Source organism: Melospiza georgiana, chromosome 2 (genome assembly GCF_028018845.1).
Source record: "Melospiza georgiana isolate bMelGeo1 chromosome 2, bMelGeo1.pri, whole genome shotgun sequence".
Lineage (NCBI taxonomy): Eukaryota > Metazoa > Chordata > Aves > Passeriformes > Passerellidae > Melospiza > Melospiza georgiana.
In genome coordinates this window covers 104,847,599-104,875,103 of record NC_080431.1, presented here as the reverse complement: position 1 = coordinate 104,875,103, position 27,505 = coordinate 104,847,599, and the positions used below count along the sequence as shown (strand labels likewise).

At 40.4% G+C, this 27,505-nt stretch overlaps 1 protein-coding gene across 3 annotated transcripts in view; it reads left to right on the top strand.

Moving 5' to 3' along the window:
- The window catches only part of SH3KBP1 (SH3 domain containing kinase binding protein 1), a 213,125-nt gene extending 186,073 nt beyond the window's left edge, over window positions 1-27,052 (top strand). For all 3 annotated transcript variants that reach the window (XM_058045216.1, XM_058045215.1, XM_058045217.1), the window contains 7 exons: window positions 1,159-1,321; window positions 6,117-6,202; window positions 17,694-17,803; window positions 19,834-19,959; window positions 22,937-23,208; window positions 24,575-24,638; window positions 25,982-27,052. In XM_058045216.1, coding sequence (XP_057901199.1) covers window positions 1,159-1,321; window positions 6,117-6,202; window positions 17,694-17,803; window positions 19,834-19,959; window positions 22,937-23,208; window positions 24,575-24,638; window positions 25,982-26,023 — 863 coding nt within the window. In that variant the 3' untranslated portion in view covers window positions 26,024-27,052. The remainder of the gene's footprint in view (window positions 1-1,158; window positions 1,322-6,116; window positions 6,203-17,693; window positions 17,804-19,833; window positions 19,960-22,936; window positions 23,209-24,574; window positions 24,639-25,981) is intronic.
- Window positions 27,053-27,505: the final 453 nt, after the last annotated feature.

Sequence of the window (27,505 nt, the reverse complement as noted above, 5' to 3'; positions counted from 1 at the left end):
CACAGTGTGCTGGAAAAGCTTTGGTGTTAGTGAGGACCCAATGAGTGCATCTGCTCAAAGCATACTGCCTGTGAACAATAGCTGCTAGCTGGACTATTCCAAACCTAATGTGCCTTGTGTTTCTGGGGATTTATTCCAGGATCCTCTCATTCATGGGTTCTCATTAAGAAGCCATTAAGGAATATCCTGTAACATTCCCAATACCTCTTAGATGTATACAGAGGTGTAACATTCCCAGCATATCATAGGCAGCATTGTCAAGGGAAGTGGGGTGTTGAAATAGTAGTATATAAAGAACACAACTTTTGTTGTGTTTGTTTTGTTGTGTTTTGGCCTTTCTTTAAGAAAAATCAGCTCTTCTGGGGTGTGGCAAACACACTTACATGTTTGTTTTGTACTAGGAATTTAGAGCACATTATTTAGAAGAGCTATTAATGTGTATTCTACTTTACACATGCACAGGCACTGCATATTTGGCATTGGGTATTAGCATGGTTTCCCTCCCTAACTGTGCCTAATCCATTCTGCAAGTGATCTAGGTTTTCAGCAGCAAGCTGAAAAACTCAGCATATAATCCTGTGCTTAAAACCTAAATAATAGGTCTGATTTTTCTGAGGGATTTACATTCTGCTAGATATTGTTAAATTTTTCTGCTTGTATTTTATTTTCGTTTAACTGTAGTACACTTGAAACATGCTTTTTCCCCTCCCAAAAATAGTATTTCTCTGTTTATCCAAGAGATGTTAAGAATATCCAGCATAATTATTTTTGTGAACTTCAAAATTACTATTGTTTCATATTAAAATTTAATATAAGTTGTGCTTGTGGGAAGCTGTACCATATGGTATGTAATTTCTTGCCATTCTTGTACTTTACACTCAGAAACCAGTAAGTTACTAAAATAAAAAATAGCATTCCCATCAAGATGCTGCACACATGTTTTGGCTGAGGAGTTCCAGGCAGAACAGCCAGGCAGGTTGAGCAACTGATTTGTGGCAAATATATCAAATAAAGAATGATTTAGAACAGAAATTGAAAGGTTTTTCTTTGTATACAGTCTATCTATAGATTTCTTCTTTGAACGTAGACTTGTGAGTGCAAATGAATTCCACTTAATAATATCCCTGTTCTTTTTTTCTGGAAATGATTGATTTAAAGAAAGATCAGAGAGAGAGCAAAAGCAGCTAGACTTGCAGAAGCCTTCAGTTCCTGCTATACCTCCGAAGAAACCCCGGCCCCCCAAAGCCAATGCTGTGTCCAGACCTGGCACCTTGCCCCCGAGACGACCAGAAAGACCAGTTGTGCCTGTGACTCATGCAAGGTATTGCTTTTCTCCTGTCCAATGCTTTTGGGATCAGTGGTAAAAACACTCATTTAAAGAATTTAGGTCTTGCAGTTTATGTCCCAGTTTATTTCACAGTAAGCTGTATTTAAAGAACAATAAGAAAAAAAGAAAATCCTTATAGTCACCTGGCTGGATCATAACTGACTTCTCAATAATAGCAGTCTTACAGTGTTCATGACTAGCTCATTTCTACTGATGAAATTCTACTGTTGCTGCAACAGTGCAGAATATGTGGGGAATACCTGCATCAGAATGTTACTCTGATCCTGACTTTCTTAGTTTACCTGAAATTTTTGCAGCTTACCTTGGGCACTAAGTCAATGCACAAGCTTGGATTGTGCTGAGGAACAGCATTAGGCAATGCACATTTCAAATACTGTCAGCCTGGTTTCAGTCTGCTTTCCTTGATCATTTTCGATCAAAATTTAGCAAAATACAAATCTTCAATGCTCTTTTAGCTGGTGCCACTGCAGAATAGTGCTGTCAAGTAATTATTCTCTAATGTTGGTTGTCACTCTGCAGTTACATAATGTTTTTTATCACTGATGGTTACAGTCTTTGAGAAGACTGAGAAGCACTGAGAAATTGGACTTGCCAACACAAGTCCATTTATTCTCTGCTAGAGGAAAGGTTGCAGAAATTAAAGGCCTCACTGTAGTCCTAAGCAGGTCTAGGTGGCTACCTTTGAGTCATCAGCAAGTGGGTTGTGCACTGTAGATTTCCTTATGCATAGTGAATAGAGTTAGATGAAAAACAGAATAAAACAGTTGCCTAAAATGGGCAAGCTCTGCATCTTGCAGAAAAAGTGGAATATAGGCATGAAAATATTTTTACTGTTGTACTGTTAGGAAAATTATCTGCTATTGAACTACTGGAGTTCAAGTAGTAATAGTAATGGTGAATTAAATACCAGAATAGAGTGTAGGTTAGAGTGAAATGCTAGACATTGATTCCCTTCATACTTCCACATATGGTTAAATAAAAAAATGCTCTTAGTGAGAATCTGGGGCAAATGAAAAGAAAAATAGGCAACTGCCTTGGGCTCCCAGTTTCATCTTACTGAAATGCTTTGGTTGTACATCTCTGAGAGCTTACTCTTCTCTCCAGATGCTACTGCCACAGCTTCTTTTGGAGTTGGCTTTGAACATGCTTGCCCAGTTGCTCCAAAATACAGCCCATACCTGCTGATCACCTGGGCATACTTGGAAATACAAGTATTTGCTACAGTCTTCTGATTTAGCTGTGCGATGTCTTGGAAAGACCAATACATACCCTAGTGTTCAGTTCACTGGTGAGGCATGCAATGGAGTAACTATTCTTCTGTTCTATACTTTGCTTGAAATATTTTAAACATGCTATAAATTTTTAGCAAATTTTAGAATTTTGGAAGGTTTTATTGCTGCTCTTGTGGTTTCCTTTTTTTTTCCTAATTACAAAATTGTATGAAGTAACCACATATTTTTAAAGATATTTCAATTTTCATTTTATCAAAGGCAAAAGGCACACCTAAACAGGCAACCTTTTTTGGTCTTAATGGTCCTATATCTAGCACAGAAAAAATGGAAAATACTTTTAATTACTTGGATAATTAAGAAATATGATGCTTCAAGTGGAAGCAGTTACTTCAATAAAGGTGTTTTGTTTTTAAATCCATTCAGTTTAATAAGATAGTAATTATTTTAAGACCTACTGGTATCCATTTCCATAATCTAAAAAACCTAAAGCAATTAGGATAAAAATTGAATCAGCAGAACATTTGCTGACCTGTTGTAGTTTAGCCCTGGTGGGCAGCTGAGCCCTATGCAGACACTCAGACTCCCACAGTGGAATGGGGGTGAGAATCAGAAGGGAAAAAGTAAAAAACTTGTGGGTGGAGACAAAGACAGTAAAACAGGAAAAGCAAATGATGCATGTGCAAGCAAAGCAAAGAATGTTGCTACTTCCCATGGGCAGGCAGGTGTTCTGCTATCCCCTAGAAAGTTGGGCTTCATCACCTGCAGTGGTGACTTGGGAAGACAAATGCCATAACTCCAAACATCCCCCACCTCCTCCTTCCCTCAGCTCTACATGCTGAGTGTGGCACCCTGAGGTGTGGGACATCCCCGGGTCCACTGGGGCCAGCTGTGTCCCCACCCAACTCCTTGTCCCCCCCACCCTCCTCCCTGCTGGGATGACAGAAGCAGAAAAGGCCTTGACTCTGCAAGCACAGCTCAGTAACAATGGAAACACCCCTCTGCTATCTACACTGTTTTCAGCACAAAGCCAAAACATAGCACCTTGCAAGCTGCTATAAAGAAAATTGACTCTATCCCAGCCAAAACCAGTACATGATCCTGAGGGGAAAATTGCTGTAGTTGTGTAGACCCACAAAGTGGGTCCTGTGCAATTTCCATGGCAGCTGCTAAGCCAAAGAGGGTTTTCTTCTGTACTAAGTGACTTGCATCTTATGCATATCACTGACTTTTTGTAGTGATGATTGTTTTTCCATTTAAATATAATCCTCCTTCACTGGAGGCAGAGTAGGGCTTCAAGGGCAATAGGACAGATAAAAAATATGTGGGACAGTGAATAGCTGTCAGGTTGTTCCAATGACTTCACAGCTTACTTAGACATACCATGATTATACAATTTATAGATAAGTCAATTCTCTGGAGTAGGCAAGCCATAAACACCTATAGAAGGTGCATCTTTACAATTAGTTTAAACCAATCCATGTCCATGCCACTGCTAACAGGGTTCCTTGTGCTGGCACCCCATTCCCACAGCCTCCCTTATGTTTAGCACCAGCATTTGTGCAGCTGCACAGCCATATGGGTCAGGGAGTTGTTCCAGATGGCAATTAATCAATTTGCAGTGGGACTTCTATTAGTGTGGGGTTTCTCTCAGGCTGATCATCTGTCTGGTCAAGCTGACAGCCTGTGTGTATGGGCACAAGCAGAGAGGGACACTGTGAATGAGAAGGGAGGGCTCCACTCCTTTCACAGCACTGTGGATGCAGGGTGCCACAATGAGCCTGTTGATTCTTCTGACAACAGGATTGGGGTTTTTTTTTTGTGGGGCTGTTGCCATATATCTTGGTATCTTTTGTAGGCAAATGGTAAATGTTGTGACTTTGAGCCCTAAATCGTGCCATTCTAAGAATCTCTCCAAAGCCATGCTCACACATTTCCTAGAGTGCTTCCAACTCACATTGTGCTCTCAGATTGCTGGGAAATGAATGTGTGCAAAACAGAGTATGCAGTCAGATGCTCGCCGCTCTGTCAGCCAAGAAACTCTGTTGCTTCTTATAGGTTTACAAATATATAAGCAATATAAGAAAAAGTTAAAGACCAAAAAATAAGAAAACTAATTGTTCCAGTAGATCACTTGGAAATGCCCTTATTTATCATCATGCCAATTAATACATTTTTCTATGCATGTGTTAAATTTCTTCTGCATCCTTCCTGGTGCAGACTTCCTGCCATTTGAGAGCTATGGAGGACTTGTTTGCTGTTAATCTGATTGTCTATTTTTTTGTTCACTGGTCACCCTCTTACAGGGTTTAATGGGATATATATTCACTTAATCTATGACCTCCTCTGGGTTTTAATAAAAATTTTCAGCTCTTTATCACAGCCTCCCTGTAGTCTGAAATAGGGTTTCCAGCCACTTTGTGTTTTGCTTATAAGCTGCTGCCATGAGCTGAGGTTCAGGCCATCTGTCATCAGCTTATGGTATCAAAAGCAGACACCAATGAAAAAATCAACAAGATTTGTGAGCTCACTACGTATTTTTTTGTCAATAGCTAATTATTGCAATGTATAGTACACATCTGCCTGGGTTGTTTCGGGGCAGATCTATGCCTTTAGCCCTAAGCTGGGTACCTTACATACATCATAATTTTTATAGTGTTACACTGGGAATAGTCATTGTGGAAAAACTAGTGTATTTATCAAGTGACCTGATAATGATGGCAAGTACAATGTATTGCATTAACTGAACAGTTGTTGTCACAGTAAATATCAGAGATTTGAGTGACCTGTGCAATACTAACTTACCCACTTACCACTGTTCGTTTTAAAATATTGTTTCAGTAGGTAAATTATTTTAGTAAACTCAAGTACTTGTGGGAAAGAATGTTCTCCAAAGCAGGGATAATTTTGTTGCTTTTGTTTGATTTCCTGTTTGATTTTAAAATTGTTCCTCTGTGTAAAGTATAGTAGCTCCTGATGCATTACTATTCAAAGACATTTCTCAGTTAGGTGATCATTGTTCTTTGGACTGTGGAAAGAGTATTCATAGCCTAGTCTCATAAGTAAAGTGCAAAAACATGGTGGACAACTTGCATTTATAAGTAAATACTCAGAACTGCTGAAATGCACAATGCTAGCATTAGGTTCTCTTACTTTCTGCAGCATTCCAGGTAGTCCAGTTCTGTAGTTTGTGCAAGCCAATTAATTAGAAAAAAACTACAAAGAAGATGTTGAATAATGTCCCCTTGCCCTTGGATTTCCTTCGTGTTGAGATGCTGTGAACATCTAAAGAATTATTCCGGACACTGGGGTGTCTAAAAGAGGCTTTTTGGACAGGTGTTAAGGAGAAATGGGATAAGGTTAATCCGGACAGCATGTCGACTTGCTGGAGATTGCTCTCACTGACATTGCTGGCACTCGGGTGCTGCAAAGGAAGAATACTTTGCTCTCTCATTATTAATTGCAAGTTAGCTACCAATTTACTGTAACCCACACAAAATCTCCCAATAAAACATCTCCTCTTCTTGATCCAAATGCAGGAGTGATAGTCCAAAAGTGGAATTAGTGGGCAGTACGGTATCTGGCACGCTAGAGAAAGACTCCTCTGAAAGAAGCAATGACATCGGTAAGTTACAGTGCTTTCTACAGTTTGCCTAAGAAATTTATTGTGCAAGTTTCTGCTTTTTAATGACTTTTGTATGATTCAAGAGGCATATTGAGGATTTGGCAATGAATGTGAGTGCTTTTATATGAGTTTTTAAAAGATTGCAGGATTAAAGGATCATTTCTACTTTAATTAAAATAGTTTTGTTGGGGTTTTCTATTTTAAAAATATATATAAATATATAGAATAGTGAGCTATTTTGAATAGGAAGGCTCTTGTTCTTTTTGTTTAAAACTCTGAAGTAAGTGAGAAGGCCAGCAATAATAAGGCATACTTGTTTAACTGATGTAATAGTGCTGCCATGGTTTTAATACTGCAACAGATAGTAGGTTTGGTGCAGTTAGTAATCTTTATACTGTCCAGTACAAAGGAACAGGTAAATTTGACTAAATTTCACTGCATACACTAATTAAAAGCAGTCTAAATGTCTATTGTAAACAACTTGTGTTCCTGACGCGTGAACCATTTAATCAGGAGGTCACCTGGAAAGGAGCAACAACAGATTATGTTTTGGTCTTCTCTCACCCTCCTTCCTCCTCAAGCTGGCAAAGCAGGAGCGATGGTGTTTGCTGGGTGGGTGCTGCAGAGGTGGCCTTGGGTGAGCAGGGTGCAGTGAGCTGTGTCTGTCCTGGGGCAGTGGGCATGAGCCCCAGAGCCATCTCCTGCAGTGGGCATGAGCCCCAGAGCATCTCCTGCAATGAGCTGTGTCCCAGAGCAGTGGGCACGAGCCCCAGAGCCATCTCCTGCAGTGGGCAGGAGCCCCAGAGCCATCTCCTGCAGTGAGCTGTGTCCCAGAGCAGTGGGCACGAGCCCCAGAGCCATCTCCTGCAGTGGGCACGAGCCCCAGAGCCATCTCCTGCAGTGAGCTCTGTCCTGGGGCAGTGGCACGAGCCCCAGAACCATCTCCTGCAGTGAGATGTGTCCCAGAGCAGTGGCACGAGCCCCAGAGCCATCTCCTGCAGTGGGCACGAGCCCCAGAGCCATCTCCTGCAGTGGGCACGAGCCCCAGAGCCATGTCCTGCAGTGAGCTGTGTCCCAGAGCAGTGGGCACGAGCCCCAGAGCCATGTCCTGCAGTGAGCTGTGTCCCAGAGCAGTGGGCACGAGCCCCAGAGCCATGTCCTGCAGTGGGCACGAGCCCCAGAGCCATGTCCTGCCCTGCTCAGAAAGCCCAGCAGCTGCTGCCGTCGCTCTCGGTGCTCGCTCGCAGCTGTGCCCGCACACAGATCCGTGTTTGTCTCAGGCACAGCCAGGGATCCTGCCTGTGTAAGCATTGCTACCTTTCAGCAGGGCATGAAATGTCATTTTGGTGTGGTGGTGTCTACCCAGACTCCTCTATCAGTAAAGCGTTTCTGTGCAATAGCATCCTTTCAACAACCAAACATGCCTTTTCCTCAGATTTGGAAGTAGAACTTCAGGTTATAAAGGAATTTTAATTGCAACATAACATCAGAACTCTAAATGCATTTCACATAGGTCTATAGGTCTATGAGCTTTCCAGCATACATAGATCTGCTTTTTGTAAAGCTTCTGCTGTTGCTATGGTTCTTCTGGAGCAGCAGGTATTATGCTTTTCCCAGGTTTTCATTTGGCTTAAACATGGAAAGCTAGAAGCTCATGATAAATTGTATGAACATTTTTATTGTAGAGATTATTAGAAAGAATGGTAAGGAAATGCAGACAAATTCTACCATTTAGTGTTTCTTAACTGTGTTTACAAATTTGCTTCAAGGCACATAAGCCTCTGCTTACTTGAAAGTTATGAGTGCAGGCAGCCTATGCTACCTGTGAGTGATGGAGATGAACTTTCTTATTCCTTGTTCTAGTTCCTTTGGAATCACTATCAGGATAAAAGCTTAGAGTGTTTTGTATTTTTAAGTTTTGTTGGTTATGGTTTTATTTTGTTTTGTTCTTAACATGTCAGGCAGGAAATCTGATTTATAAAAATTCTTGTTCATTTCCAGAACATGCAGTGGGAGCAGAGGGTAGCAGAGGGAGGAATTTGTGTTGCTTAGGGGTTTTTTTAGATGCAGAATAGGAGCCAACAAGAATCCATAAACCAAACCATGTTGCAAAGGGTTTAGCTGATGTCCTCCTGTTACCACTTACACAGAGAACCTACTGAGCTCAAGGATAAAATACTGTGAGTACTTAAATAAGTATAACTTGATAGGGTCAAACGAGAATGGCATTTACAAGGGCAAATCATGTTGTTCTAGCCTGTTAGACAACTTGTTAAAAGAAAAAATAAATAAATTATGAGTTTGAATTGAAAGAGGATCCAGAGATCAGAACTGCTATAAATTTTCAGGCAGCTTTTGACAGCTTGTGTAAAATATTGTCAAATAAATAAAAGGCATTTTAAGAGAGGCCAGAGCAATAAATCAAGGCTTAATAAGGAAAACCAATTCAGAGTGTATTAATGTCTTTTCCTATGAAGAGAGGTTTGGAGTTCAGAGCAGTTTATGGTACAATGTAATTGTAGAGATTTATGGTAAGTGTGTGATTTTGTTTGATTTATTTACAAAGAGAACAATGGGCTGGAAAAGTCTTATGGCTACATGAGTTATTAGAAAAGATGATGGATGTGTGAGAGGAGTTGTCCAGTGTGTTCCAAAACACTGCTGAATCTGGCTGTGTGGGTCCAGCTAACATTTAACAGTGATGTATCTTACTGGTTTTGCCCCTATATCTTGTTCTCTGTAGGAAGGACAAACTCAGCTTCTCTGAGGCTCATCCATCCTGTCAAAATGAATTTGATTAAATCTAACATTTAGTGTCTTTTCAGAAATCCAGATTTACACAAGTTAAAGTGAACCTATGTGGCAGACAAGGTGTGACTTAGCAGTAGCCTTTAATAAAAATTAAAGTTAAATGCCTTTTTAGCATCTTGGATGCATGACCATTCTGGTTACTGGGCTCCTCTTTATTATTCCATTAGTCAAATACCATTCCCAGTCACTCAGCTCTCAGGGAGAACAGGGGTTAAAGCAACAATCTCTTGCAAGTTGCCTCACCCTCTTTCATGCTTCTGCTAAGTACTGATGGTAAATTGTGCGCTGAAAGTGAAAACCACAGCACGTCATGGCTACTTTGCACTAGAGATGTTAATCTGGGTGGTGGCTGTCACTTTCTTAGTCCTACAGCCAGTCTAAAGCTCTTGTTCCTTCCCTGCAGAGCACAGAAATGGAGAAAAAACAATGGAGACAGTTTTGGTTATTAAAGCAAGGCAAGCTAATGCTGGATGGAGAACAGTTCATTATTCTGTGAAGCCTTTCTAAGGATTGCTAAGTTGGTTCCTTTTCTTTACTATGTTGAGACCAAAACCTCTGTGATGGGGAAGGAGCAGATAAAGGGCTCTTCCATATGCCATCTCTCAAAAAACAAATGAGTGATCAGCAACAATGAAATCAGTAATGCCATCAACAATTGAGAGCAATATGCTGAGCTGAATTGGGAATCCAGATTCAAAACTTGCATTTTGTCTAGGTCCCTTGGAAATGGCATTTTCCTGTTCATTTTGTGAGTAAAATTCAGAAAGTGGATCAGTGTTGTCTAACCAGAAAACTCCACACCATTAAAAACATTCTCCCCTGCACTTTACCAATCAGGAAAATCACAAATGCTTGAGCAAGGCTGAGATGATGTGCAATAGTGTTAAAAATGTTCTGTGAGTTGCATATATAAAAAAGTTATTAGCTCATTACTTGGTTTCCTTACCATGTTCAGCAGAGCCGTGACTTCACATGTAAATTTCTTGATGATAATTCAGTACTGATTACAATTTTCCAAACTGCACTGACATTTTGAAAAAATTCTACTTAGCAACATCACTGCTGATTGTAGATATAATGGCTGCTCTTATTTCTGTTCATGTATTTACTTTTTTCACACTCTTTATGAAACCACTGGAAAACTAGCCTTCAGATTATATTATTTAAGAGGAACCATTCCCCATTCCTCCTCACTTTTTCTTTTGTTTTCTTTTTCCCTGTTTTCAGTGATGTCTTTATTTTCCTTTCCACACATCTTGCATTCAACTTTTTCTATTTACATCTCTTTGCCATGGCTAACTCTTCTTCATTTCATGAGGGTAAGGCTTTTTTTTCCCCATTTCTTTTCTGTCCTGTCTTTGGTTTAGTTTACAATGCATAACGAGCAAATACAAAAAGAAGCATTTCATAGAATGCTGAAGTTTACATGGATATTACAGATTTTTTTTTTATTAAAAGTTGAAATTGAACATACTGTGACAGAAAATCTTGCATCATAGTATTGAAATGAGAAATCGTTATCATTTATTGTATCATAAGAAATTTTAGTGACGAAGGTGATGTGCATTTTACATGTGGTGTTTGTCAATGCTCTGGATTCATTAGCTTGTCCTTGCAGACAGATTTTGTCTTCACAAATTGTAATACATATATTTCATTGTGAAAAAGCATTTAGAAACATACTAGTATGGTTTTCCAGTCTGAAAGTGGAAAAAAATCACAGCATACATACAGTAAAAATTTATTGAGTGTTCGGGACACTCAGTGGAAAGTGTGTGGTCATGTACCCAAGGCTGTGCTTAAATCACAATGGTTACTTGCATCTGTTTGCACATCTCTCCCAACACTGGTCTGGATTGGCAGTGGCATTTTGAGCTTTGAAAATGCTTCTAAAGCAACATAAGCTACACTACAATAAACCCTGCTCTACAAACTGGTTCCTACATAGAGCTACCAATAGCTTCAATTCAGGCCTTATGGCATAACTTGACCTTTCTTTAGGTGATATGGTTCTTTTCCATTTCATAAAGAATTTTGTACATGAGGGCCAGTGTGATGGCAGAAACCTCTAGCAGATAGAATAGCTTAGTGGATGTAATGGGTTGAGCACTGACCAAATGCCAGTGTATCTACCAAAACAGTGGATCAAAACCTAATGCTTTCCAAAAAATAGTATTGGGTTATTCCTGCAAGTCAGGATCAATCCCACATCTTCTAATTACACACACAGACACACAGACACACACACAGACACACACACAGACACACTTTGGAATTCTGGCATCCTGAAACAAGCCTTGTCTATCCAAAGCAGGGTTGCTTTGTCATCAACTGATACTTAAATCCATATGGATTTAAGCTAAGTGATTTAGGAATAAACCACAAAGAATTAAAAATAATGTATCTACTGTGGAAATGATCAGTTAATCCCCACAAAAAGCCATTTCTGTGCTTTGCAGAAAGACTGAGTTGCACAGAGCCAAGTGGACACATCTTTCCAATATTTTTCCTCGCTCTTTACACATTTGCTTAGTAATTACGAAAGCAGTTAAGAATCTTCACTGGTGTTAACATAAGGCACATATACCTTCTTTGATTCCTGCTGAAACATCTAATGATGGTATGAAATATTGCAAGAGCTTCCCTGGAAGCTGGTCAGTGCAAGTCCATTTTTTAGCATTTCTTCAGGCTTTAATCTGCCGGGTATTTGCTGGTGGATCATGGAGTCCTGGCCAAAGCCATGTGATTACCCATTCTTTTTTTTTTCTGTCCCTCCCTGCAAGACTGGTGCTAGCTTGCCTGAAGGGATAGTTAAAAATACCCTCTTGAAAATATCTAATAAACAAACTAAAATTTTTTCAGTATATCAAGTTTCCTTGAACTGTATTTGCAGTTGTTCTAGAGCTGTATTTGTCAGAAGAGGTGATTGCTGTGCTTCTAACTGCAAGAAAAAGTGATCTAATAAGATTTGGCCCACACTAGGGAAAAAGATGGAGAATATTTCTGGGGAAAGGTTGTAGAATGGAGCACATTTGTCTTTAAATCACAGGCTGTTTTACTGTGAGATATTATAATTATTTTGCCTGAAAACACAGAATGAATGTTGGAAAATCAGAAAATACTGGTTTTTAAATATAAGGGTTGGAGGACAAAATGTGACTCATATAATGAAGATCAAAATCTGTCTAAACCTCTTTCTATGCTGCTATTCATACTCATTTTAATAGGGCAATGCAAAGGAACAGAAATGCCCAACTGGTTTAAGTTGCAATATTTACATCAGTGAGTCAAAATTGCACATAAAACATAGTTCTGGACTGTAAATATTGTAATCAGGAATATGGTAATGGTCCTTTATATAATTTAAGTAGGGCTCTTGCCCTGAAGGGTCCAGAAAAAAGCAGTAAACTAGAAATTTAAATTGGTTGCCATGTGTATCAAGTTGAGGTGCCTGAAAACAGCATATCCATTTCCTCTAGCTCCTCAGTTTTCTTGACCTTTCAGTTCTTTCTTGGCATGTTCTGAATTGTTAAAAATAAAATCCTTATGAGGGCACTGGCAAGTGGTTAGCAGAGCTCATTATGGCAACTCATTTCTACATTCAGCTATTAAAGTGATAAAAGTCAGGACTGAAATGGGAGAATATAATTGGGTGCTTTAGGAGAGGTTGTCCTAAAGTCACAGCAGCTGTGCAGTGACAGTCCTGGGGAGCCAGGTGAGCTGGGCTGTTTCACCCCAGGGCACAGAGCTGGGTGGGCAGCTCTCCCTGGCACATGAATAAAGGAGCCCTGAATAAAGGAGCACCCCTGAATAAAGGAGCCTTGCAGCCAAGGAGCCCTCCTCCTAAAACTGCATTACCCAAACCTTTAGAAAACAGTCTGTGATTCACTCTGAGTGAGATTTGCTGCCTGGACCCTGGCTGGGAGTATGGCTCTCTTCCTCAAAGGGTACAGTGCTGTTCAGCTTGGAGCGTGTAGCAGAATCTGGATGCTTGAAATAGTTAAAATAATTGTAGTCTTCTGAAAATTCCAACTAACATTCAGATTATTGAGTTGTTTTTAAATTTCTACTATATATTGAATGGGGCACTAATGCAGAAGATTTTGTCTGCAGTGTGTGTCTCATTTGACATCTTTAAGGATTATTGCACTTAAAGACATATCCTATTTCACATGCCTGTTGTCAACCTTATTGAAGGTGATTATGGAATGAAACCCACCTCTGGCTTTTGTGACATAATCTTCTTCAAATGAACTGAATGCCAATTTTGCCTCATTTCCTTCAGCCCTGCCATATTTCTGTTCTGTGAAACCTCACCATTAGCATTCTCAAAGTGTTGATTCTCTTATATATAATTTCCCATTTCAGTTTTTTTCAAGGTGAATTCTCTCTAATAGTTAAAAAAAAATTCTGTCATCATTATGTATAAATTATTTTGCTCAAATACTAAAAAATCAAAATGGAAGATAAAGCCTAGCTACATTTTATGGCAGAATAGTAAATACAGGGAATAAGAGGGGTAAGGAAGGAAGCATAACCACTTAACTGTTTATTTCTGGGGTCTTTTGGGAGGCAGGGACTAAAGGTCATTTTTCCAGGAAGGTGCCAGTCTAATGAGTTTAGAACTTTTTCTCTAAATAATTGTTTTCCTGGATCTGGGCATTTTTTAAAAAAATACCAACATCATCCTTTAAATACCCATGTTTCCAGATAAACATAGCAATGGGGAGAAATACTCTATTCTAAAGGTCCATGAAAGGATACCAGGGAACAATTCTTGCACAGCTAACATTTTTTCATATTCAGGAAATATGGTTGCTCAGTAAGCCAGACTTTATGTACTACACTGATATATTAAAATTATTCTAATGCCTTTCTCCTCATCTCATGAATTACTTCATGGATTTCCAGCTTGATCAGTGAGACAGTAATAATGATGAATGCATCTGTTTATTTGTAGAACAAATAGAAACTCTTTTTTAATTAGGGACTTAATTGATGGGTGCCATCTCTATGTTCTACATGTTTACTAGACTCTTCCTTACTGTTTGTTATTACCAGACAAAGAAAAACCTGGACCAGTGCAGAGTCCAGGTCTGCTGGATGCTGATGTTGTTGTACACAATTAATGTGGCTGTAATAGAGTAAAATGGACTTTTTCTTTAATAAAATTCTATCTGGGCCCTGTCAGGGAGGCTGTACATTTTCTTTAGTATGTAAATTTAAGCTTCCAATTTCTGATAGCTGCAGAAATACAAACTAAAATCAAAATTCCTGCATTTAATGATCTCAGTGAGTTTAATATAGTCAGAACCATATAGCCTTGCTTTCCACCAGCAAGAAATAATCAAATAACCAGCACAAGTGAATTACTGATTCCACAGCATAGATGACAGCATGGCAGGAGTTTTGTGAGTGGCTCTGTTACCAATTCACTGGGTGGGAATTTTCTTGAATGAATATCTCCACAGGTGATGATTGTGGGAAGTGGTGATAGCCTTAGATGCACAGTGGATTTGGGTGGAAGAACAACATCTAAATAAGGAGGACAAATAGAAAGAAAAAGAGCATATAACACTGCTGGAAGTGGATTTACTATTTTATTATTGCAGCAAGTATTGTCCATTACACTTTAATAGAATTTCATTCAGATTATCAACTGAATGGCTGTGATTTCACTAGTTTGGCAGCAGATACTACCTATGGAGCCTTTATAGCCTCTGTTCTACTCTCTTTAAAACTCAGTGCAGGTATAGGCTGCTTTAGCTTATTTTTCTAGCTATCAAAAATGCATTCAGAAGTGGGAAAAGTGTAGGATTCCCAATATTTCTTGATAATAGAAGTTTTGCACATCAATGTTCATCTTTCATGGTGTTTATAAAATGCATGGAGCAAATTATGTCTGCAAATGCTTATAGGTCTCAAGGATGCAAATTTATACATTTTCTGTTTATCAATACCTTTTAACATTTAAACCTGAGTATTTTACTCTGATCAAATATAGAACTCTATGTATTTGGTAGTTTATTTAAGCCAAAGAAACACATTGAATTAATTGACTTCACTATTTTTTCATTGATAGTTTTCCATATGAGTGTTCTCTTTTGTAAAAGCAGAGAAAGGGACAGTGGCACTTACAAAATCATAGAATCTTTAAAGTTGGAAAAGACCTTTGAGATAAGGGAGTCCAACCATTAACCCAGCAGTACCAAGTCCACTACTAAACCACCTCTCTAAGCACCACATTTGCACATTCTTTGAATGCCTTGAGGAGCAGTTGGCTCTTCCACTTCCCAGGGCAACCTGTTCCAATGCTGGACCACACTTTCAGTGAGGACATTTTTCCTAGTATCCAATCTAAACCTCCCCTAACTAAACTTCAAGGCACAACTTGAGGCTGTTTCCTCCTCTCTTGTTGCTGGGATAAGAGACTGACTCCCATCTGACCAATCTCCTTTCATATCCTGTGTAGAACACAGAAGTGGAAAATGGGGAGAGGGAAGTCATGCCCTGCAGCTTTCCTAGGCTGCAGAATAACTTCAGCCAATTTCCTGCCCCCAAAGCAGAAATCTGCTCTTCCCCTCAGTTTGGGCAGCTTGAATCAGTCCTGTGGTGCTGGTAACTGATCCTTCCTGCAGTGCATGGCTTGGCACATGCCGCTGAAAAATGAGCTGGATTAAAGCTTGCTCAGGAAAAAAAATAGTAAAAACAGTAAAGCAGGAGAGAGTGGCTGGAGCACATGGAAGGATTGCTTCAGCCTCCATTTCTGCACATGTGGGTATCACCCATTTAGAGGGAGAGTGTATATTTTTGATGGTATTACATCTTGGCTGTGCCATTTAGCAAAGTAACTCAGTAGTGAAGATTAAAGTTAGACAATATGTTAATATATTGATTACTGATTTGCTTTGTGATCTTAACTCATTTGGCTATCTTATGGGTCAGCTTAAAACTGGATATTAATAGAAACCAGCTCTTATAATTACTTGCTATTTTTTTTCCCAGAAAACAAATTTTTCCTTCTGCTTCTGCTCTCCTGAAACCCTGAAGTTCTGTAGTACTCCATATAGGTTTTGTGCAATCTGCTAAAATTAACTAATTTTAACTTTTAAAGCACTGTGGCCTCACCTGACATGTTGGGTACAACTGAGGCTTCAGATTGCCAAAATCCCAGTGACAGACTGGGTGGGTGACCTACCTTAGCACACAGGCTGCAACAGTCAATTGCAAGAGCAATGACAAAAACACATGCTAGAGGACAGTGGGGTCACTGGTTATATATAGGAAGAGTCACTCCAAAAATAGAGTAGCATTTGGAGGTGAATAACCTTAGACTATTTCAGGGCTATTGAAAGAGCTCTCTTTTTTTTCTGCTTCTTTTTTTTAATCTCTTGGAGATGGGAGGATATTGCTGAATAAGGGAGCTACAATCCCATTTACTTTCCAGCTGACAAATCATGAGTACTTGGAATCAATTTAAATGTCTTTCAGTGCATATAGTTTATTGCACAGGCCCATTAATTAATTTGTTTTTCTGTTGCATAATTTTGTACAATGGTTGGTTGTAATATGACAACAAAACTGGATCATCAGAGATTTATTGTTCTGTAATATTTGGAAAATTAAGTGCCTAGTATATAGAACTATTAACTTAAAAGCTATTTTTTCCTACATGTGTGTAATGAAAAATAGTCTCTGAATAATGAATATCATTCCTATATTTGATTCATATCTGAAAGTAATTTTGAAGAATTTTGATTTATCTTGTCTAAAGTACCTCTTGTGTGTTTTCTGACTCCTTCCTGCTCAACATATGCTGTAGGGCATTTTGAAATGAAGGTGAGTGAAACTGATACAACCCATAAAAATAGATGAATGGTATTAAGCCATTTGATTTATCCATGTGATCATGAGCTGTGGTATTCCTTGAGCCTCCACATCTTTCTTTCACGTAAACATGCTACCCTGTGGCTGGATTCAGCAAACACTTCCCCAGAGCTTTTCACTGGCCATGGAGATGGTTGGTAGAGCTTTCAAGCAGACCTGCTTTCCCTGGACTCTGTACAGCTTCAGGAGTCTGTTAGAGCTTTTCCTTAGCACAGCCTCTGGGCTACTGGAGGGAGATGGTCCTCTCACCTGCAGCTCCTGGAAACCATGGTGCCTCCAGCTGCAGGTGTCCAGGAACCTGCACATCACTTCCAGCTTGATCATTCTCATTCTGCATTCTCCTGAGCAATTACTGCAATGCAGAGCTGACAGTACAGTTCCTGAGACAATGTGTGCAAAGTCTTATGTCTCCAGTTATTCAGGAAAAAAATTACTGACCCCTTCAGTAGCCAGATGGAAATTTTGAAACTCTTTATTCCATGCTGTAGAAACCATGATGTCATTTAGCTTTCACTATGCTGAAAACAAAGCCAAAGGCTCCTCTACACGTTCCCCCTCTGCTTTATTGTGTTTGAGATGGAAGGGTAATTGTTCTTGGCAAGGGTGACTGGATTACAGCTGCCTTTGACTTCCAGGTTTTTTCAGTGCCATCATGGTGGCTAAATATGTGCAGAACACTGTGACACAGTGGGGAAAATGGGATTTCATTTCTTTGAAATTAGGAAAAAAATGTGATTCTTTCCCTTTGAAGACAATTGCCAGAAAACCAAATCGATTCTATTTTATTTTTAAGACTTGGAAGGTTTTGATTCTGTAATACCAATTGCTGAGAAGCTTAATCATCCAACTACAACCAGACCAAAAGCTACTGGCAGGCGACCACCCTCCCAGTCTCTCACATCTGTAAGTTAATTTTCCTTTTCTTTAAAAACTATTTTTAAAAATATTTTTTCTGAATTTTCCCCCCCTCCTACTTGTGTTCCTTGATGTTTTTATACTTTTACCCAGCCACTCCTTCACACGTACAATGAGGCAGAGAGATGCAGATCGGGAAAATTACTGTCCAAGGCTGCCAGTGTTTTGAATACTGATGTTTAAAACATTCCCTTCCTTCTAAGGTTTATACCCCCTTATTTGGGTGCTGCCAAGTGTTCCTTGCCAGACATGACTGAGCCCAGAAAAATCCCTTATAAAAATCTTTGGAATAGACTAATTTGTGTGAAATATTGAGGATTTTGAAAATGTTTCCCAAAAGAAGCATTTCTCTTGGTTTCTTGCAGACATTTATCAGATTTTGAGGACAAATAGACCATTCAGTGTTCAACAGCCCTCCCTGAGCTATCATGTGTTTCTTCTCATTAAGGTCACAGTTGTAAATACAAGGGTGATTTAAATTTCACTCTCTAATATCTATCTTTAGACAAGTTGGTCTCATAATACTTTGGAAACCACTGCTTAGCTTTTCAGTGTCTTCTTCTCTGGGGTTTGGGGATTGTTTGTTTCCATGCTTTCTGTGTTCTGGAATATCAGAATGAGAGCAACTACTGATGGTTACCTGGGTCCATGTTGCTGAAGGAAAACCAAGTGGAAGGAAGCAAAAAGGATTATTGCGAAACTAATAGAACTCAAAAAAGAGAATGCTTTCCAAAATGACTGCTGTCATAAGTAGAGAAATATATAAGAGCAATATAGAGGTTCTCCTTACCCTGTCACATCTATGAGAAAGCATCGAGGGGTGGAAAGAACCCTCCTTTTTTGTGTCTTTACCTTGGGCTGTGCCCAAGGCAGTGCCAGCACCGTGCCCTGGCAGTGGCTGGGGCCTCTGGGGAGCAGCAGGGTCAGACCTGCTCTGAGCAGAGCCAGGGCAGAGCCACCCCGGTGACAGAGCTGGCATCGTGACAGAGCTGTCATTGTGACAGAGCTGGCATCCCCAGGGCTCAGCCTTCAGCACAGCCCCAGGGCACAGCCCTCAGCACAGCCCCAGGGCTCAGCCCTCAGCACAGCCCCAGGGCACAGCCCTCAGCACAGCCCCAGGGCACAGCCCTCAGCACATCCCCAGGGCTCAGCCCTCAGCACATCCCCAGGGCTCAGCCCTCAGCACATCCCCAGGCTCAGCCCCCAGCACATCCCCAACATCCCCAGGGCACAGCCCTCAGCATAGCCCCAGGGCACAGCCCTCAGCACATCCCCAGGGCACAGCCCTCAGCACAGCCCTCAGCACATCCCCAGGGCTCAGCCCTCAGCACATCCCCAGGGCTCAGCCCTCAGCACATCCCCAGGGCACAGCCCTCAGCACATCCCCAGGGCACAGCCCTCAGCACAGCCTTCAGCACAGCCCCAGGGCTCAGCCCCCAGCACATCCCCAACATCCCCAGGGCACAGCCCTCAGCACAGCCCCACGGCTCAGCCCTCAGCACAGCCCCAGGCTCAGCCCTCAGCACAGCCCCACGGCTCAGCCCTCAGCACAGCCCCAACATCCCCAGGGCTCAGCCCTCAGCACATCCCCAGGGCACAGCCCTCAGCACAGCCCTCAGCACATCCCCAGGGCACAGCCCTCAGCACATCCCCAGGGCTCAGCCCTCAGCACATCCCCAGGGCTCAGCCCTCAGCACAGCCCCAGGGCTCAGCCCTCAGCACAGCCCCAGGCTCAGCCCTCAGCGTCCTGCCTGGGACAGGAGCCCGCTTGCATCTTGTGATATCATGCAGTGCAAAGCTGTAAGTTGGTGCTGAATTCAGCTCATAAACATACCTTATTTCTTGAATGCTTTGAAAGCATTGTAGCTTTGAAAATAAGATGCAAAAAAGAGGGAGTAGGGGGACAAAGAGTCCTTATTTTAAGTATTGTTACTTAGAAAATGATAGCTAAAAAAGTTCTTGTACAATGAAAATATCTGTGCTTTTTTTTTCTTCTTTTGTGGTGTTTGTCTATACAGTCATCCCTTTCAAGCCCTGATTTCTTTGACTCACCAAGTCCTGAAGATGAGAAGGAAGACCATGTTTCCATTACTCACAAAACTCTTGAAGTGTCAAGGAAATCAAGAACTGTTACAATATCACAAGTAAGTTAATTGGAATGCCTCTGCTTAACCTTATCACATGCAACTTCTTTTTTTAAAGCAGTACTGAAATATTTAAAATTTAATTCATCAATCACCTGGTAACTGCCCACTTAAAGAAGCTTAAAATTATAAAGGTTACTAAAGATTGTTTTGTGCTTGAAAGGCAGGTTTAAAGTGAATTGCGCAGTTAAAATGTGTCAAATAACCATACTGTGAAAAAAGTACTTCTTGTGTAAATGCATTTTACAGAATCACAGAAGCTGGGAAATAAATTTTAGAAACAAAGACCCTGTCTTTAATCAACTTTAAATTGAGTTTACATTAGAAGAGTCTGTGGGCAGAGAAAATATTTAAATTTGAATTTAAATTTGCAAATATAATCAGTTTTTATACTGGTATAATTGTATTCATTTTATAGGCTTGTGCCATTCTTACTGTATATTGGTAGACTCCTACAGCACAATCAATATTACAAAAGGAGTGTGTAGGTCAGGCTTTAAAGGTTGGAACTCTTTTTTAATACATAAGAATAGCTTTAATAATAAAAATACTACATTCTAATAGTTTAACAAGTGTTTGAAAGATGAAGTTGTGCACTTCTGTGATCAAGTTATGAGGACAATGTTTTGCTATATAGCTCCCTCTTCTGGGAGCACTTGCACCAAGGAATACTGCAGGGCCAACATTTCTGAGTTATAGACAGCACTGTAGATTTTGTTCTTGTAAAATGAGATGGCTGCTATTAGAAAACAGCTACTTGAGGCTTTAATGTTGATAGCCAGTTAAGCTCTGGAATAAGATGCTCAGATCAATGACTCCAGTTGTCCCTTGCTTGCCTGCTCCAGATTTGAACTCAGCCTGAAATTTATTTTCAGTCCAAAGGAAACTTGCACCTACTGTTATATGGGGTTATTATCCATGAAAGATCTGTTTATTGTTACATATTTCTCACACCTCTCTCTGCTCTGGTGAGACCCCATCTGGAGTTCTGCATCCAGCTCTGGGGTCTCCAGCACAGGAGGGACATGGGCCTGTTGGAGCAAGTCCAGAGGAGGCCACTGAGATGATCAGAGGGATGGAGCACCTCTCCTATGAGGAAAGGCTGAGAGAGCTGGGTTTGTTCAGCTTGGTAAAGGGAAGGTTTTGAGGTGACCTAATTGTGGCCTTTCAGTACCTGAAGTTAGCTGGCAAGAAAGATGGAGAGGGACTATTTATGAGAGCATGGAGTGATAGGAGAGGATGATGGAATGGTTTGAAACTGAAAGAGGGTAGGTTTAGATTAGATATTAGGAAAAAATTATTTACTGTGAGGGTGGCAAGGCACTGGAATGGGTGCCAAAACAGAAAAGTTGTGTATGTCCCATCCTTGGAAATGTTTAAGACCAGGCTGGATGGGATGTGGAGCACCTGGTCTAGTGAAAGGTGCCCATTTCCTTGGCAGGGGGATTTGAACTGGGTGACCTTTAAGGTCTCTTCCAACCCAGATACACAAAGTAATTGATAAAATGTTAAAAAAATACTATTCAGGTCACTGAGTCAAATTTTCAAGGCACAAGAGTGATTCAGCTGTCTTGTGATTATAATACCATTTTTGTTTATATTTATGGTCAGACTTGGGTTTTGTGCAGAATGCTTCTTGAATCCAGTGTTTTCCCAGACCAGGTTCTGTGCTCAATTATGGTTGTATGACCTAACATTACAACAGTATAGTAGGGAAGACAGTTTTTTGCACAGCTTGGTGGATCCTGCTCTTCTCTCCTCATCATAATTTCTCCTGATTTTCATCTCCTCACTAACTTTTCTCTCAATTACTTTGTTCAGCTAATGCCACCCTGCCAATCTCCAAGTCCTCACTTACAGTGTCTCCTTCCATTTCCATACCATTTATTCTCAGTATTTTGCCCTATTTACCATTCAACTTCAATATCTCTTTTTCAAAGAGAGTTGGAAGGTTGCCTAGAGCTTTTTCTTACTCTTGTCCAAATTAGATTTTCAAATATGCCTGGTAGCTGTCATGTAATGCACACACAGCACTGCCAAATAACAGTGCAAAGATTCCCTTCACTTGCCATTGTGACACCTGTGCCTGTGCACTGCTCTTTGTATGCAGTGAAGTAGATGGTCATGTATGGTTGGTAAACTGCAGATTTTTTAATTGTCTAGTAAGTATAAAATTTTATATTACATTATATACATATATTACTTTATGTAGCATATATAAGTAGAGGCTTGTCTAATAAGTAGAGGACTGGATCACAGTTAAGAAGCATGGAATCCTTTTTAGCTAATCACATGATTCCAGGGCTATAGGTTAATGGTGTGTTTTTCTGTCAAGTTCCTGGAGGAATAAACAGATATTGGTAGTTACGGGGATTCATGGAAGCTTTGATTAACAGAGTACAGTATACTACATTTATTTATTATTAATAAAATGTTGAAGCCATGGGGATTTTTTTCTATATATGTCATACCAACAAGTGAATCTAATGAATATTTTTTTATTTTCGTAATGCTAGAGAGGACATGTAATGCATTTTTTAATTTTTGAAAAAACTTGGAAGATTCCTTCAATAGTTGGTGGGAAATTATGAATTTAATTTACAAAAAATATAACTTGGATTCTTGGCCACGTGGTTTTGTGCCCTGTGGGAGACATCCATGGATGGAGATACGTTCTCACAAACATCTGAGAGAAACACTGAGCATCTGTCCCTGGTTTAATTCACTGCTAGGTCTGACATCTTTGAAATGCTGTTGCTGAACTTTTGCATCACAACTAGACCCCCTCTGAAGCACACATACAAAGATGATGACTAATCACTATATTTATCATGCTTTTGCCAAGGCTGTCCATGTTTGACTGATGGAATTTCAGCATTACTGAAGAGCAGCTAAATACTTAGCATTGGTTAGAGGTTTGATTTTCATAAAGCTTTCTGCAGACATTAAATGTTATTTTTTTTTTTTTTTGTTGCAGGTGTCTGATAACAAAACTTCCTTGCCTCCAAAACCAGGAGGTCTGGCTAGTGGCAGTAATGTACAACCATCACTATCCCCTTCACCATCACCTGGATTTCACTCAATTGCTATGGGAACAACAGGCCACAGGTCAAATTCCCCATCCCTGTTTGGTACTGAAGGAAAGCCAAAGACTGAGCACTTGAGCCAAGGTCAGACTGCCCTGGAGGAGCTGAGAACACAAATTAGGGAGCTGAGAACCATCATTGAAACCATGAAAGACCAGCAAAAGTAAGTGCTGCAAATCACAGCTGTAGGTGGGATGGATCCGTTTGTGCATAGTGGTGGCAGCTTCTGATTGAGTTTGCCTTCATGGATGTTACAGCACAGCTGGCATATGTGTTTGTGAGTGATTTTCATGTGACAGAACATATTCAGGGGTGAGAAACTCCACAAAAAAACCTGCACTATCCACCAGCTTTTTTTTTCCTGTGTTATGATGTTTGTGAGGTGTTAAAAAAGTTAACTAGCAAGCTATAAGCAGTGAATTTTGGTTTATTTGTCAATAACTACCTGAGAACTCATGTGCATTGGTCATAATAAATGGGGTGCATTTGTTATAGTTGTAGTACAAATTGCTACAAGCTCCTAAAGTTATTAAATTGATTTGTTAGCACATTTTCCCAGGAAGCTCATGTTACTCGAATTGTGACTAGGTCCTCTGAAGGCCTCTGCGTTTATGGCCTTGAATCTTATTATTTTAGTTTTGGGCACCTTTGTTTTCTTTAAGTTGCTCATTTCTTAGGAGAGAGCGGGGCTGGCATTTAACTTTTGATGTTCCTGAGACTATTGAATGCTTTGGAAGCTAAACCTTCCCTTACATTGTCAGTTGTGTGTAGCCCAGGCAGGAAAAGGAAAAGGGCAAGCAGCGTGCAGAGCGTGTGGCGGAACAGAGGTGTGCGGAGTTTGGGAGAAGATGCGGGAGGGCATGGTTCAAGCTGGATGTAGCCAGCAAGCCCCACGGCCTCGCCTCTCAGGCTGACCCTGCTCCTCTGGTCTCCCCGGCCCTTCTTGCAAGGGCAGCTTCCACCTACTGGTATCTGTCCTAAGGTGAGATCACTCAGTGGGAACATGAGAACGTGTCTGCTCCTCATAGCTATGTTCCCTTTCCCAACAAAGAAGAATGGCAGAAAATCCATGTTTGGGATTGTTAAGTCTTATAAATTAAGTTGAAGGTGACATTGTATTGCTGGCATAAACAGATTTTAAGCGGCTTAAGTATGTGATAAGATGGGCAGGATTTGTGTTACCAGTTCCTATAACCCACCAACAGTCAATGCATCTACATTTTGTATGGAAAAAGGCAGCTGGGTGCTGATGTGGTGTTGATACAGCTAGGCCAGAGCAAAGCCTGTGGATGCAGGGCTGTTAGGAGGCATTAGGCATTAGCCATGTGGGATGGGCGGGGTACTGTCCCACAGGGAGTTTGACTTCTCTCTACCATAGCCTGGAGTATACAAGAGTACATTGACTTCAATTGTTCAGAGGAAAAAACCAAAGTAGTGAAGTGGGGTAAATATGTCTCCAAGAGATAATCTTTTGTATTTTACCAGTGCGGTCATTTCCATCCCAAGCTTCTTTTGCATTCTTTTAACAGAAAAGAGATAAAACAGTTGCTCTCTGAGTTGGATGAAGAGAAGAAGATCCGTCTACGATTGCAGGTACTTGAATTATTTTTAATGTTGGGGATGTGTTGTCAGATTTGGTTTAGCCCCCTGTTTTTAGGGGTTTAGGGAGTGATTTAAACAATGACCTTAAGAGCATGCTTTAATTTGGTCAGGCAGATGGACTGAAGGTTCATTATATGCCCCTTCCAACCAAAATGATTCCTTTCTAATCTATGCTGTGCTACACTCTTCTATTCCATGTACTTGAAGTGGTCTGGTATAAATTATATTTTATATTTTTATGGTGTAGGGCAACTGTACTTCAAACTAGGGATAGAAAATTGAATTGTAATTTCACTGGACTGTTCCCGCTCTGTAAAGCACTTGGGAACATGACAGAGGGTAGCAGAACTGGAGATCCTCAATGTCCGTGCTCCAGGGCTGCTTAAAGGACTTTATGTGTCCAACCACATAGCAACATGGCTTCTAATAATACACAATTCTTGTTCAGCTTAAACTGAAATTTATTCAGATAAAACCCAGGGAATATTTTCAATAGGCACTGTTGATTTAGTCTATCAGGCCAGACTATTCAGAGTTATCCAGAGATAACTTTACATCTTTATGTCCTGCACTAATGAGTTTAAAATTATGATCTTATAGCTGAATGCTTTTACTCCAGTTCGAATGTCGCTTACACTGGTAAACGTTTAGATGCTAGATAAGATGGCACTATTAGATTTACATGAGGATAAGAGTTAACAAAAAAAGGTAGCATTACTTTATTTTCAGAGTGCTCTGACAGACATGCAGTAGCACAGTTACCAGGCCATGTATTAAAGACTGCCCTGATGATGGTGCAGTTGAACACAGGCTGAAACTGGTGGGTTTGAATAAATCCAGGACCCTGCCTTAGGGCTTCCAGTGTCTGTCACAGGGACCAAGTGTACACCTGGGGCTGCTGATGGTTTCAGCCACATCTCTTTAAGCATGGCTGTGCATCCTTCAGAGCCTTTAAAATGCCTGAGCACAGGCTTGATGGTTGTAGAAGGCAACCACCCTGCTGGCTGTAAGTGCAGCTGCTGGTGCATGCACATTCTGCAGTAATGCCAGGCAGTGAGATGTGTGGCTTGTAAAAGTTGTAATTTAAAGAGATTGAAAGATCTTGCAGAACATTAAATGACTGTACTTGTCATGATCTGAGAGAGGAGGCTGTGAATGGTCATCTTATGTAGTTGAGAAGTACCTCTAGAAATCTGTGGAAATAAGAGTGGTATAAAGCCTGTAGCTGACACCTGTGGACAAGAGGGAATACACTTTTCAAGTGACACCAACTGTGCCTCAGTTTGCTAAAGCATCTATTTTAATCAAATACTTTTTCCTCTGTTTGTTTTTAGATGGAAGTTAATGACATAAAGAAAGCTCTTCAATCAAAGTGAATACTTGATAGGTGGAATGTTGCATTATTCTTCATGACTGAGACTCAAATTTATGCCCCAGCCAAAATAACTTTGTGCCAAATGATTTAAGAATTGCCTCAACATCCCTTTATTTGAAGGATTAGCACAACAGTTTTTGATAGCACAACAAAAATACCAACAAGAACAAATTTCTACCCAAAGCCGTGCTGTGCGGCACTAGTTGTGACTGAATTGATCTTCTTGTGCTAAAGGCTCTCTACTTCAAGATCCTAGGTGAAATGAAAACTCAGGCAGTTTAGTCCATAGTGGTACTATTTTGATGATATTTTTCCATAAATAAAGTGTATTTCAGATTATCTGTTTACAAGCTTTATGATTTTGACTTTTGGTTTTTAATTGTCTTTTGTCACAGATTTTAAGATGTTTGTACTTCATATAGCCAGGAATGAATGTTAATGTTGGGGCTGAAGGGATTATTTTTGCTTCGAGATTGAACAGCCTACTTTTCGTTATGGTTTTAAGTTCTGTTAAATATGCAATTTTTTGTCCCCAGTTCCCCTACAACTTAAACTTACATTGTGTACAGTAATGTATTTACAAGAAGGAAACAAACCAACAGAAGTCTGGTCTTTGCAATGATTTGTGCCTTTCTTTGCCACACACTGACTGGAGCCGGTTGAGGCCAGGTCTCCCTATGTAGCCACCACAGCAACTCCTGTCCCCGGTGTCCTGCTGTCCCCGGTGTCTGGCAGAGGTCACCTTCCCAGCGCTGGCCAGGAGAGCACGTTGGTGCCAGCTGGCAGGACAAAAGGGCACAGCTGAGAGCAGCTTTGTCTTGAGCAGCTGTGGCTTTTTAGCTTCCCTGGTTTGGATAGGCCTCTCCCTCAACCTGAATGTTCATCTCCGCTTGATTTTCATTAGATGATTTAAACACCCACCTCTGTCCCCAATTTTGCACAGAGTGAACAGAATATGCATTATTAAAGCAAAAATAAATAAAAGTAATCTATAAAACATGAATAAAAAGTTGTATTATTTCATGCACAAGGTTCTCTGCCGTGTGACAGTGTTTCATTTGCTGTTGATGTGGTATTGTTTGCTATATAATATTGTACACTTACAGACTGATACACTTCATAGTCCTCCTTTTGCAGGAGGACTGTCTTCTCAACATTTTGTTGAACCAGATGCTTACTTCAGTTTCTCTGTTTGCTTTCATTCTTTCAAAATTTCACATTTTCATGGTTGTGGTTTCATATGTTCTTAACTAACCACAGAGTATCTCATATCTTGTCAGCAATCTCTGTTAAGTTTAACAAGTGTTTAAATAACAGATATTTTTGCATAGCATGGAGTGAGTGGGTAAGTGATGCTAGTGATGGTGATACTTCCAAGTAACAAAACCCCACACACAAAGGATCTGCTTGTCATCCCATCAAATGCTAGAGCTGGCTCCAGCAGCACACCCTGTATCAACATGAACCCTCCCGCCTGCCAGGA